The sequence below is a fragment of the Trematomus bernacchii genome, unplaced genomic scaffold (assembly GCF_902827165.1).
Source record: "Trematomus bernacchii unplaced genomic scaffold, fTreBer1.1, whole genome shotgun sequence".
In the NCBI taxonomy this organism is placed as follows: Eukaryota; Metazoa; Chordata; class Actinopteri; order Perciformes; family Nototheniidae; genus Trematomus; species Trematomus bernacchii.
In genome coordinates, this window is record NW_022987739.1 from 28931492 (window position 1) to 28945319 (window position 13828).

At 40.9% G+C, this 13828-nt stretch overlaps 1 protein-coding gene across 3 annotated transcripts in view; it reads right to left on the minus strand.

Annotated features, from left to right (window-relative positions):
- Window positions 1-13828, minus strand: part of cacnb4a (calcium channel, voltage-dependent, beta 4a subunit) — a 47286-nt gene that overhangs the window by 31714 nt on the left and 1744 nt on the right. For 2 of the 3 annotated variants that reach the window (XM_034147787.1, XM_034147786.1), the window contains exon 2: window positions 12017-12100. In XM_034147787.1, coding sequence (XP_034003678.1) covers window positions 12017-12100 — 84 coding nt within the window. Of the gene's footprint in view, window positions 1-5875; window positions 5986-12016; window positions 12101-13828 lie in introns of those variants that run through there. The other variant, XM_034147789.1, reaches the window with a different exon arrangement.

Here is a 13828-nt window from a genome sequence, read left to right on the forward strand (position 1 = left end):
GCAGGTGCATGAGGTCACCATGTATTCAATGTAACCTACTTCACTTTCTGTGTGTGCTGTTTAAACCACAGCAATGTGTCAAATCAAGACTTAAATGGAGCATCGCTGTCCTGTGAGAAGCATGCATATCTAAAAAAGCCAATTTGATATGAGTTTCTAAGAAACACCGCCCTGTTTTCAGCTTTATGATGACGCATTTTCCAGAAAATAGTTTGTGTTGAGTCCTAGTTTTAAAATTAGGACGCAGTGGTGTCAGCGGGTTGTTTCTTTTTTTTGGACTAAAAATGCAATTTCAGTTTTTCATAATGTTCAGCTGCTGTGCTGACACCACTGCGCCCCAATTCTGTATCTTAACAACGTCATAAGCTATTTTGGATCAGCTTGAAAATGCATAATCAAAAAGCAGAAAAAAGGGCTGTTAATATCAGCAGACTTTAAAGGTCCCATGTCATGCTTTTCTGGTTATTACCCGTCCCCTTGTGTGTTATGAAGGCTTTTCTGCATGTAAACGGTCTGCAGAGTCACAAACCCTCAAAGTACACCCTGTAGCGAGTAAAACTCTAACACAGAAAAGACCTGTCTATGCTGCCCCAGAACGCCTCGTTGGACATTTCTCTTTTTCTTCCTGGGTACAGTGACGTGCCCATACCCAAATGGACCAATCCGTGGAGCCGTTACGTTACGGCCGTTACGTTACGGCCGTGGAGCCGTCACACACACACTCAATCTTTTCTCAGCTGCAGCTCCGCCGATTTCTCCTCCCTGAGACGGCGGGACGCGGCGAGGCTGTGAGTCGGTGTGTGAGCACACACACAAACTCCCAGCCAGGCTGTGGGTGTGTGTTCGGGCTGGGTTTCGCTGTGTCTCGCAGACGGCCACTGGGCTCACAGAGAGGGGGGGGGAAGGAGCTCCAACAAGCCGTTTAGGACAGAGAGTGAATACACATACTATACAGAGATGCTGTATGAGAAACCAATGTGAGTTTGGAAAATTGCACAATATAAATCTATTCTAGTAGACCTCAACAATGGAATTATGATCAGTAGAAATGGCCATGACATGGGACCTTTAAGTCATACGTCATCTTTTTAGAGGGTCTTCAGGGGTTACAGACAAACTGGCAGAGTAGTGCAATGTGCATGTGTGAGCTATGCAAGCAGTGACTGGGCACCATTAAGTAATTCATGAATTAAAGGCTGCAGAGTTGAGCCATGTGACCTACATAAGAGGGATTAAACTGCTTCCTTATCACTTTGCAGCCAGCTGAACATTTGACTTAAAAAGACGTCCGTGTTAAATGAATAGTGATTCAGAAAGGACATTTAATTTCTGTGGAAAAGCCATCACAAAATGAGACGTTATTAAAAATCTGCAGGCGTTAAATTCATTCTTTGCCTTTCAGACAGAAGGGATTTAACCGAGGTGACGCAGGATGTGAATGTGGGCTCAGACTTCACTTCAGACTTTTGATATAAAAGACAGCGATGAGGTCTTTAGTTCACCGCGGCATTACGGCGACGACTCAAAAATGATTTTCTGCTCAGACTCAGAAGTCATTACTGTACGACATTCAATTTGCAATTTCTATAGGCGTAAAAGGGAAGTGTGTTTCCTCCTTATGAAGTATTTTGTAGTTCTAGAAAAAAACAACTTGATGGGTGTTCTATAATTTTGTCTTTTGATATCTTTTTCAAACCTGCATCAATAACCTTTGATGGGGGAAACAAAAGGCCTCAGTAAGTCTCAGAATAAAAGCTTGCAAAGGCTCAAACCTCCTTTCTTGTAAATAATCATCACTAATATTATAAGAGAAAGAGCCAGGCTGTAAAATGGTTATCAAACATACTGCCAATGTTCTGTTTTAGGTCATGTTTTGTGAAGCTAGCTGCAGTAATACTGGTCAAATCTCCAAAAAACACTCATCAGAAGTCTCTTTGAGTTATTGAATACAGCTATTATTACATTTACTATTGATTTGAAATGTTATGTGTCATTAAGGGTGATAAAACCCTATAAAATGCTATATTTTACATCATATATTTGGTTAATGAAAGGATATCTTTATCTGGGAACATTGAGAAGAATGACCTTGATATAGTTTAAATCAGATGTGTTTTCTGTCCATGATGTCCACAGAGATTTATTCAGAGTCCCCACCTGCTCTTCTTCTTCTGCTTTGGTACACATTGATTTCATTTCATTACGCTTCATCGAATTTAGTTTGAAATCCACAGTGTTTATAGGCACATGCTGTCCTCCTTGTATCCTCTTTCAGTGGCTCATTGCCCATTAACATTAACCAACCACCCTCTGTAGTAGGGATATATGTTTAATAAGGACACTCAATAGATCTTAAAGGTCACCTATTATGCAAAATCTACTTGTTCCTGTCTCTTCTACATCAACATGTGTCCCCTCTTCTTCATGTCTCTTCTACATCAACATGTGTCCCCTCTTCTTCATGTCTCTTCTACATCAACATGTGTCCCCTCTTCTTCATGTCTCTTCTACATCAACATGTGTCCCCTCTTCTTCATGTCTCTTCTACATCAACACGTGTCCCCTCTTCTTCATGTCTCTTCTACATCATCATGTGTCCCCTCTTCTTCATGTCTCTTCTACATCAACATGTGTCCCCTCTTCTTCATGTCTCCTCTACATCAACATGTGTCCCCTCTTCTTCATGTCTCTTCTACATCAACATGTGTCCCCTCTTCTTCATGTCTCTTCTACATCAACATGTGTCCCCTCTTCTTCATGTCTCTTCTACATCAACATGTGTCCCCTCTTCTCCATGTCTCTTCTACATCAACATGTGTCCCCTCTTCTCCATGTCTCTTCTACATCAACATGTGTCCCCTCTTCTTCATGTCTCTTCTTCATCAACATGTGTCCCCTCTTCTTCATGTCTCTTCTTCATCAAAATGTGTCCCCTCTTCTTCATGTCTCTTCTACATCAACATGTGTCCCCTCTTCTTCATGTCTCTTCTACATCAACATGTGTCCCCTCTTCTTCATGTCTCTTCTACATCAACATGTGTCCCCTCTTCCTCATGTCTCTTCTACATCAACATGTGTCCCCTCTTCTTCATGTCTCTTCTACATCAACATGTGTCCCCTCTTCTTCATGTCTCTTCTACATCAACATGTGTCCCCTCATCTTCATGTCTCTTCTACATCAACATGTGTCCCCTCTGCGTAAAGAGACTCTGAAAGTTTCAGGAACAAAGATTCTCTCTCTTTTTGTCCTGATCCATTTATATAAAAACCTGTCTGAAAATGAGCTGATCAGATGTTGGCCACTTTATGATGTCATAACGATGTTTTGTCTTGTGTAACCATTAGCCAATCACCAACCAAGGTAACCCCCCCCCCCCCACCTTATCACCTTAATCTCCTCCCCCTTTCACACCAACGCAACTCCGGTTCAAGCTCCGTGCTAGAGCTTTTCAGGTTCAGAACCGGTACTTCGGTTTAGCTCCGGCTCTTTTCACACCGCTCAGAGCCCGACTGGTGCTGCCGCTGCTGCGTCATGATGTCACAGTTTACGTCGCTGATTTTCTCCCACAACAACAACGGGCCGGGGACTGCGTCGGGTCGATGATCGTGTTGCTTTTAATCATACGAAGCCAGATTAAATTAAATAACAACTTCTCCAACCTTATACTTTTCTCCAGAGTGCCGTGGTTCATTGTTTATTAATGTGTTTCAGCGGCATTTACCGCTGCAGTGCTGGCTGCTCTTCCACGGGAGTGTATTCTCCCGTTAGCTCCGGGTTAGCTCACACGGCTCTAAAGTATTCACTGTCTGACTGTCACACAAGCAGCTGATACATATCCCCAGTTCCCTTTAAGTGAATGTGTGTCAGTCTGAATTGACGCTGTTTGGCATCACAACGCTGTTATGAAAGTTTCTCTGGTATAACATGGGTGATGTTAGCATAGCAACCGAAGCTAAACTGACTACTTGCTGAGCCGTTTTCTACAGGCACATTTTACCGGCGTATTTTTCATTATGATTCTACTTGTGATAGTCGGACATGACAACCTGTGCAGCCCATGTATTGATTCCATCCGATAGCTGCTATAATAACAAACAAAACGTCTGCCTGCTCTCCACAATGATCAATAACAGCGAACAGATGGTCAAAGTAAGGTACAAATAAACAGAATCACACGAAGCCTGGTTAGTGTTGCCTGACTTTATAAAGTGTGTGGTTGCGTTCTAGTCACTTTGCTCAGCACTACTGCTTGTTACAACTTTCATTTGCCGTACTCGCCTTAACTGTTAGCTCAGGTTAATCTCGCCCCCCTCCGACGTAAGCATGACGTATGCGGTTCTTGCTTCTAGACGGACAACTTTTTGGTGCTCGAAACGAACCGGATTCCGGAGCTTAGAGGCTGCTCCGCTGCAGTGTGAACAGGAAAACCCGGTGCTTTTCAAGCTCCAGCTCCGAACCGGCCCTGAAACACCGTTGGTGTGAATGGGGTACTACATTGTGTTCTTTGTAACCAAATGTCTCTCAGAGGGGCGTGGGGAGGGGCTCCTTATTTTCATCTAAAGTAACAGACAGAGAATCAGCACTTTTGAAACAGGGCTGAAACAGAGGGGATTATGGGATGCTGCAATGATCTGTTTGGTGTTTCAGCCAATCAGAGACATGTTCTGTATATATCTGAGACCTATAATATATCGATGAAAAACAGTATAATAAAGGGACCATTAAAATAAAACTACTTTAAAAAGAAATTCCACGTCTTTTTATGAATGCATATGCAGCAGAAAAGTATAAACACCCCACCATCGTGCTTCATTTAGAGTCTGCTGCTTCGTACACTCGAGATTAATTATTTTTTGCAGACACGTTGCTGAAAATACACACTGTGGGGGAAACTTCTGTGTAGCCATGCAGGAGGAGTCACCGACTCAAAAGGAGACACGGGGAGAGCTGGAGCTTTGATGTCAAACACTGATGGGTTTATTTGGAGCTTCGGCCGGAGAATTCACCAAACAAGTCAAGAGTTAGAGGTTCTGACTTCACGGTGGAGTTGCCACGTCAATTCTGAAGAACTCTACCCCAGACCCGTGTATTCAGCTAGTTCAGAGAGAGTAATCAACATTGAGCAGAACAAGATAGAAGCATAACACCTCTATCAGCTGACGCCAACAGGCAGGAACAGGGAGGCAAAACACTGAGAGCACAGCAGCCAAGGCTACAGGTGCGTGTGCTCAGTCAGGACAGAACTGATAAACTGGGTCAAAGTTATGGGCCTTGGAAAATATTTCCCCAACACACACAACCTCCAATTAATGAACACAAAGACCAAACATGAGTAGCCTACCAGTGCGATGGCGTGGGGCTGTGATGGAAATAATGTCAGGCTCGTTAACCGCAACGAGGGAAGTTCTAAGAGTGGTTAAACTCTCTATCAATTCACGAAACGTATCTTGGTCATTTTCAATCCGTTGCAAATTGACAATGAATACGTCAATTGTCCTCAAATCACTTCTTGAAAGTAGTCTTTGTTGGACGTTTCTTTGACTGGTTAGAATTCTCCTCCTAATCCTACGAAGCACATCCATCTTCACAGACCATACACATCGGTGGGGCAAAGTTTAACGTCTTTCATGCATATTGAAATGAGGGTCATTTGCATTAGCACTAGTTAGAATTTAATTCTGATATCAATAATTAGCATTTTAACTAGTAGAAATTGTATTATTACTAGTTAAAATTCAATTTCTGATATCAAGAATACACATTACAACTAGTTACAATTGAATTTCTGATATCAAGAATTCGCATTCTTACTAGTAAGAATTGATTTTTTGATATCCTCCAGAAATGAATAAAAGCTAAATCGGCTTGCCATACCTGTACTGTGAAGTATCCATCATGTGCGTGCATTCAGATTAGAGCTGTATATTAGCTCTCGACACAAATATCGTGAAAACAGAGCAAATGTCCTCTGTGCCACTTCAACGCTGCAGATCTGGATTATCTGCAGACTGTATGCATCCTTTAACATATTGTGGAGCTTAGAGTTTGACCTGTAAAACGTTCAGGCATCCGACCACCGACCACACAGACAAACATCTTTCTGTGAGCATCATGCAAAGTGTAAAAAAGTACATTAACTCAAGTACTGTGCTTCAAGAGGCCCTGTTATTATGCTTTTGGGGGGTTTCCCTTTCCTGAGGTGTAAAATAGGTTTTTGTGCATGTCAATGGTCTGAAAAAGCCAAAATCCCAAAGTTCCCTCCATATTGACATCACTATGTAACAGTCACGCTTCTATTGGCTAGCGCTCCAACACATTGCAGGTGACAGGCTAAGGGGCGGGACATCTCTAAGTGTCACAACAGAGCCGGCCAGCTAACCAATCAGAGCAGACTGGGCTCTGGTTTCAGACAGAGGGTGAAAAGAGGTGCTGCAGCACAGGCAGTATGAGAAACATTAAGAGCTTTTTGAACATTAAAGCATGGAGACATGTCCCAGTAGAGACACTACATACTGATATACACCTGAACATCAGCAGGAGAGGACTCTTTAAAGTAGAGACACTACATACTGATATACACCTGAACATCAGCAGGAGAGGACTCTTTAAAGTAGAGACACTACATACTGATATACACCTGAACATCAGCAGGAGAGGACTCTTTAAAGTAGAGACACTACATACTGATATACACCTGAACATCAGCAGGAGAGGACTCTTTAAAGTAGAGACACTACATACTGATATACACCTGAACATCAGCAGGAGAGGACTCTTTAAAGTAGAGACACTACATACTGATATACACCTGAACATCAGCAGGAGAACTCTTTAAAGTAGAGACACTACATACTGATATACACCTGAACATCAGCAGGAGAGGACTCTTTAAAGTAGAGACACTACATACTGATATACACCTGAACATCAGCAGGAGAGGACTCTTTAAAGTAGAGACACTACATACTGATATACACCTGAACATCAGCAGGAGAGGACTCTTTAAAGTAGAGACACTACATACTGATATACACCTGAACATCAGCAGGAGAGAACTCTTTAAAGTAGAGACACTACATACTGATATACACCTGAACATCAGCAGGAGAGGACTCTTTAAAGTAGAGACACTAAATACTGATATACACCTGAACATCAGCAGGAGAGGACTCTTTAAAGTAGAGACACATACTGATATACACCTGAACATCAGCAGGAGAGGACTCTTTAAAGTAGAGACACTACATACTGATATACACCTGAACATCAGCAGGAGAGGACTCTTTAAAGTAGAGACACTACATACTGATATACACCTGAACATCAGCAGGAGAGGACTCTTTAAAGTAGAGACACTACATACTGATATACACCTGAACATCAGCAGGAGAGGACTCTTTAAAGTAGAGACACTACATACTGATATACACCTGAACATCAGAGGGAGAGAACTCTTTAAAGTAGAGACACTACATACTGATATACACCTGAACATCAGCAGGAGAGAACTCTTTAAAGTAGAGACACTACATACTGATATACACCTGAACATCAGCAGGAGAACTCTTTAAAGTAGAGACACTACATACTGATATACACCTGAACATCAGCAGGAGAGGACTCTTTAAAGTAGAGACACTACATACTGATATACACCTGAACATCAGCAGGAGAGAACTCTTTAAAGTAGAGACACTACATACTGATATACACCTGAACATCAGCAGGAGAGGACTCTTTAAAGTAGAGACACTACATACTGATATACACCTGAACATCAGCAGGAGAGAACTCTTTAAAGTAGAGACACTACATACTGATATACACCTGAACATCAGCAGGAGAGGACTCTTTAAAGTAGAGACACTACATACTGATATACACCTGAACATCAGCAGGAGAGAACTCTTTAAAGTAGAGACACTACATACTGATATACACCTGAACATCAGCAGGAGAGGACTCTTTAAAGTAGAGACACTACATACTGATATACACCTGAAACTCAGCAGGAGAGGACTCTTTAAAGTAGAGACACTACATACTGATATACACCTGAACATCAGCAGGAGAGGACTCTTTAAAGTAGAGACACTCCATACTGATATACACCTGAACATCAGCAGGAGAGGACTCTTTAAAGTAGAGACACTACATACTGATATACACCTGAACATCAGCAGGAGAGGACTCTTTAAAGTAGAGACACTAAATACTGATATACACCTGAACATCAGCAGGAGAGGACTCTTTAAAGTAGAGACACTACATACTGATATACACCTGAACATCAGCGGGAGAGGACTCTTTAAAGTAGAGACACTAAATACTGATATACCTGAAAATTAGCTTAATATGTTCTCTTTAATATTTAAATTAAGTCCAAAGTAGGAGGAGGAGGAGGAGGAGGAGGAGGAGGAGGAGGAGGAGGAGGAGGAGGAGGAGGAGGAAGAATATGAAGAAGAAGAGGAGGAGCAGGAGGAGGAAGAAGACGAAAAGCAGTTTGCTAATCAACCTTCTGGGCTTGACCCATGTTGTTGAAGGACTGCCGTTGCCATGGATACACGAGGGAATCAAAGAGCTCCTTTTCTCACCTGATGACGATCACACGGTGACACAAACACAGCGGGGGTGTGAAAGATATCTGAGACCGTGTGAAGAAGAAACTGAGTGAGCAAGAGACTGGATGTGTTCTATACCTCACTTCTCATTTGGTGGCTACTTCCTTCATATCTGATATGTTTTTGGGTTTATATGCAAGGGTTGGGAGGGTTACTTTAAAAAAAATGTAATATGTTACAATTATTAGTTACCTGTGAAATCAGTAATCTGAGCATCACAATATAAAAGTAACCGGATTACTTTCTGCTACTTTTGGATTATCTCAATATCAAATGCAATGCAAATGAATGCATAAGTCATATCAAGAAGATGTTGTTTTACTTATGTGTATTAAATAAGACAACAGAACAATGTGACCTTAGAAAAGAAAATATATTTAGGATCAAAAAGATTTTATTGATAGTAAAACCTGCCTTTCATGAAGCACATTCAGCCGATACACCAACACTGAAACACATGAGCACATACTACAGTTTAAAAAAGCAGAAATCAAATCTGAGCTGACAGAAAATGCTCCGTTTTAGTTAAACACACACAGTTAAGCTCACACACACTATTTTATGAACATATAGGTTCACCTGCTGAATTAAAAACAGAACAAATGAAGCAAAGAAAGTGAAAACCATAAAGCAGATTCAGGCAGTAGAAGTATAGTTTCACACGTAAAGTATTATCCTACAGAACAGAACAGCTGACAGAGAAGAGACAACATCTGATCCTTTTCCAACACACACTATATGATCTTTTTAGGTTTTTACTAACACTGTAATCCTGCTAGTCATCCCTCCCGTTACATGTAATCCATTACTCCCCTAGCTGGGTATATGTTGTTTTTCCTCCTTCCTGTGAGCCACATAATGAATCCGTGCTTCTGTCATGTAGTCGGCATTCAATAGTTAATTGGAGATGTCAACAAGTTGAACATACAGTGTGTCATTAAAACACAAAGACATGTATAAATCTGAAGCACTGTACTATTCTGTCATTATCATCTGCTCTGTAGTTATCCTGTCTTTACTAAACAGGTTTAGTTAAAAGTGCTTCAAAAATATAATTAACGCCTCTGCCAACTCGCCAAATTGCAGTTTACGTCCATGTTCGTCACTCCATTATTTAATCCTTTTGGACATTTGTGTAAAAATGTCATAATTAGTACATTCATTCTTGCAAGGGCTAGCAACTGGAAGACATAATGAGAACATATTTTAGTCCCCTCTTAAATTTAACTTTAAAGGGGACCTATCATACAAAATGCACTTTGTGATGTATTTTCTACATCAATGTGTCCCCGGTGTGTCAGGGAACTCACGCAGCGTCAGAAAATAAAACCCTCTCTCTTTTCCTCCGTACCCAAATCTCTAAAAACGGGGGTACAACGGAGCTGATCCAGATTTGCGTCCGATATGACGTAATATCTGAAATGTGGACCCACGGCCCAATCAGAAACGTTGCTATCAGAAACAATGCCCGACTGTTTTGGACGTAATATGGTCGGTGTTTACATTAGCATCGCTAACACTCAGAGCTAACCTGTACTGGAGAGCATGTGTGTGAAGAAGCAGGAAATAAAAAGGAACTCACCTTGTGGTATAACCGGCAAGAGAGAAAGCCTTTGAGCTCCATACTGTTTCAGAGATAATCCTTGATAATCCATGATATGGCGTTTCATCACGGCAGTATTTAGTTTAGACAGTAGCTGCCGGGTCCCGCATGAGCTCAGACCCCTCCTTTTTTATTTTTTATCAATTTTTTTAAAGCTTTATACCCCAAATCAGCACTTTTGAAACAGGAAGTGAAATAGAGGGATATGAGGCATGGCTAGAATGGGTGATCTGTTTGGTATTTTGAGCAAAACACTTCATAGACATGTTTTTTATATATTTGTATATATCTGAGACCTATGCTATTGCCTACAAATAGCATGATAGGTGACCTTTAAATATATTAGTGTTTACATTTGTTATTTTTGTTTTTTGGTTGCTTTTTAGATTGTTTGTTTTGTTTTACCTACACTTTATGTGAAAACACGAGTTGTATTCCTTTGTTTACTGCAGTAACATAGCGACATCACTATGCTAAGGGGCGGGACATCTCTAAGCGGTTGACCAATCAGAGCAGACAGAGACAGAGGGTGAAAAGTAGAGGCACAAAATACTAATATGAACCTGAAAATGAGCAGAATATGTCCTCTTTAAAGAAATTATCTTCAATACAAGTGTTTCCCAAGATTTACGGGATGCTGCAAGCCATGGATGCAACCAGAATATTGACCAAAAAATGATATTATGGGAGACCTGCAATACCCCGGGACTCAATCTGACCTACAAAGCAAATGCAGAAGCCCCAGAAGACATCATAATAAATCACATCCGGCTATTAGATTTGACAATTTCTCTTTTGTTGGCACCACCACGTGGAAAAGGCGTCTCCTCTGTGAGACACAAGGAGCACAGGAAGCAGCAGTTCAAGGTAACGTATGGAGGAGAGGTTAGAAAAAAGTGAAGTAGAAAAATAAAGAGAGGCGGACAAAGGCAGCCAATGACAGCCTGTCCTTGTGCTGCTGAATGGCCTCAGTTCCCTTGGTTACATGTTAGCAGGATGTCAAAGTACAGAGTGTCTGCTCTCTGTATTATGAACTACAGAAGGGACGTCATACAGGACACCTTTTTGAATTTGTTTTACAGTGGCACAACCTCATGAATTATATACATGGTTGATAGACGGCTCTTTAGCAGCAGAGCAGGCTGAATTCCCAGGAGGAAACTAATCGAAGACATTGATTTCCTAAATACAAAAGAGGCCAACAGCTTCAGGCTTGGCAACTGACGCCTTTAATTCACTCGTCACTTGAGAATAAAACTTGTATGCGTGAAACTAAAAGCTTGAGGGTTAAATGAGTTCAGACGCACAGAGAAATCCCTTTCTGAAGTCTCTACGAGAAGATGAAGAGGAATTTCAACCAAAGATTTTTTTTAAAATAAGTCCCAAATTGTGTAGGAGACTATCAAATATCAATATAAACTGATAATTGACACGTCTTTCAACTGTAAAATGTCTTTAAAAATCACATTAAATAACCAAATACAAAAGGTTAACTGTCAGTAAACTAATACGAGTTTTGCTAAAAATGGTGGTGCATTCCCAGGATCAAAAAGAGACATCCTCATGTGACGCTCGCACTCCTATTGGCTAGCGCTCCAACACATTGTACTGTACGTGACATCTCTAAGCGGTTGACCAATCACAACAGAGCTGGCCAGCTAACCAATCAGAGCAGACTGGGCGCAGGAGAGACTATATCTGAGATAATTCTTCTTGGATGTTCACAATGCATAATGCTGAGATAAACCCCAGGCTGCGTAACGCCCCCTGCTGTTCAGGTGAGTTTCCTACCTGTCTGAGGATGAAGCTGGTGGAGGTGGTGCTGCCGTCAGACCTCTTCAGGCGGCTGCGTCTGGAGAACGTCCCTCTGTTACCCTGGAGAGCACAAAACACAAACAACCCTTTTTATTTTCTGTTTTTCTGATCCTATTTCTGCTTTCATTACTATATTTATCCCTAACTCTCTTCCACACTAAGTCAAGGTCACCTTTCCTGCAGCAAACTCCATTGTTGTTGCTGCCTGTCTGCTTTATTAAACCAAACAACATACATATAATGCATCAATATATAGGTAGGTAGGTAGGTAGGTAGGTAGGTAGGTAGGTAGGTAGGTAGGTAGGTAGGTAGGTAGGTAGGTAGGTAGGTAGGTAGGTAGGTAGGTAGGTAGGTAGGTAGGTAGGTAGGTAGGTAGGTAGGTAGGTAGGTAGGTAGGTAGGTAGGTAGGTAGATAGATAGATAGATAGATAGGTAGGTAGGTAGGTAGGTATGATACATTAGAAAATACATGTACCATAAATGATACACAATATAAAATGTTCTTGATACGTTAACATGTTCTATGAAAGACCGATATACTACAGCAACAAAAATATAGACATATATTACATTAAAATAGATATATATTACAGAACATCAACGTTGCTAACCCCCACTTAGAGTGACCCATTTTTATATGAAGCCAATTTGTCTCAGCTCTTGAGAAACAAATGAGGCGACACTTCACCTGAGACGGGGGAGCAGGGGAGGAATATGATAAATGACATGACAGATTTTCACACTACAGTACGTGAGGCATTGTGTCGTCCTGTGACCTTGGAGAATCTGGGGTAAGTGGATGCATCCTTCTTCCTTCTGCTGCTCACCTTGAATGATGACTCATGATGACATCAAAAACCCTGAAGAAATCCTACTTTTTCTGGATGTTTTGTTCTTTATTTCTTTGCTTTAAATGTCAAATATTTAAATAGTAAAAAGTAGTTGTCAACAAATCTCGAGTCAAATAACTAATCGATGAATTTACCTTTGGGATTCGCTGCTTTCTGCTTTATTTACTGACGGGTTTACAGTTGAAATGATGAGTCAATTTACAAATAAGTCAATGAAAAGAAAATCTTTTTTGATAATCAACTAATTGTTTTGTGTTTAGTTACTAAAATGCTAGACATTTGCTAGTTTCAATTTGCACTGTTGTCTCAGTCATTGCTGTTTTTCTTTGAGATAGGTGATAGTAAATACAAATCATTAGATGTTGGAGTCAAATAAAACATGATATTCAAAGGCCATATTAATTTTGGACATTTCAAAGAAAGGTAAATGTAGAAAATAGTTGTCAAATGCAGCCTTAAAGGTAGGGTAGGTAAGTTTGAGAAACCGGCTCGAGTGCGCTAGAATTTGAAAATACACAACCGGAGAAAATCTGCCACTTCCTTATAGAGCCCCTCCTCCAACACACACGAACGCGCACATGACCAATGAGGGCACGAGATAAGTTTGTGCACAGATGGAAGGCTGACAGGCAGGTAGGCCATCCAGTTATTTTAGCCGGGCCGGCTCAGATGATTGGTCGTGCTTTTTACAGTACTACGGCTTCCACAGATGACATTTTTTTATGGATTTTTTGTCAAAGCACTTAAGATATTCATTGCTATCGGGATGTTAAGAGCATTCCATGGAATATAACAAAAAGTGTATCTCGAGCCGGTTTCTCAAACTTACCTACCCCACCTTTAAATATAATATATTGACTGATTCTGTGGGATTATATCAATGTGTAAACCATCAGAGATTCCATCATTCGTTAGTTGCAATCCCTTTAATATTTCT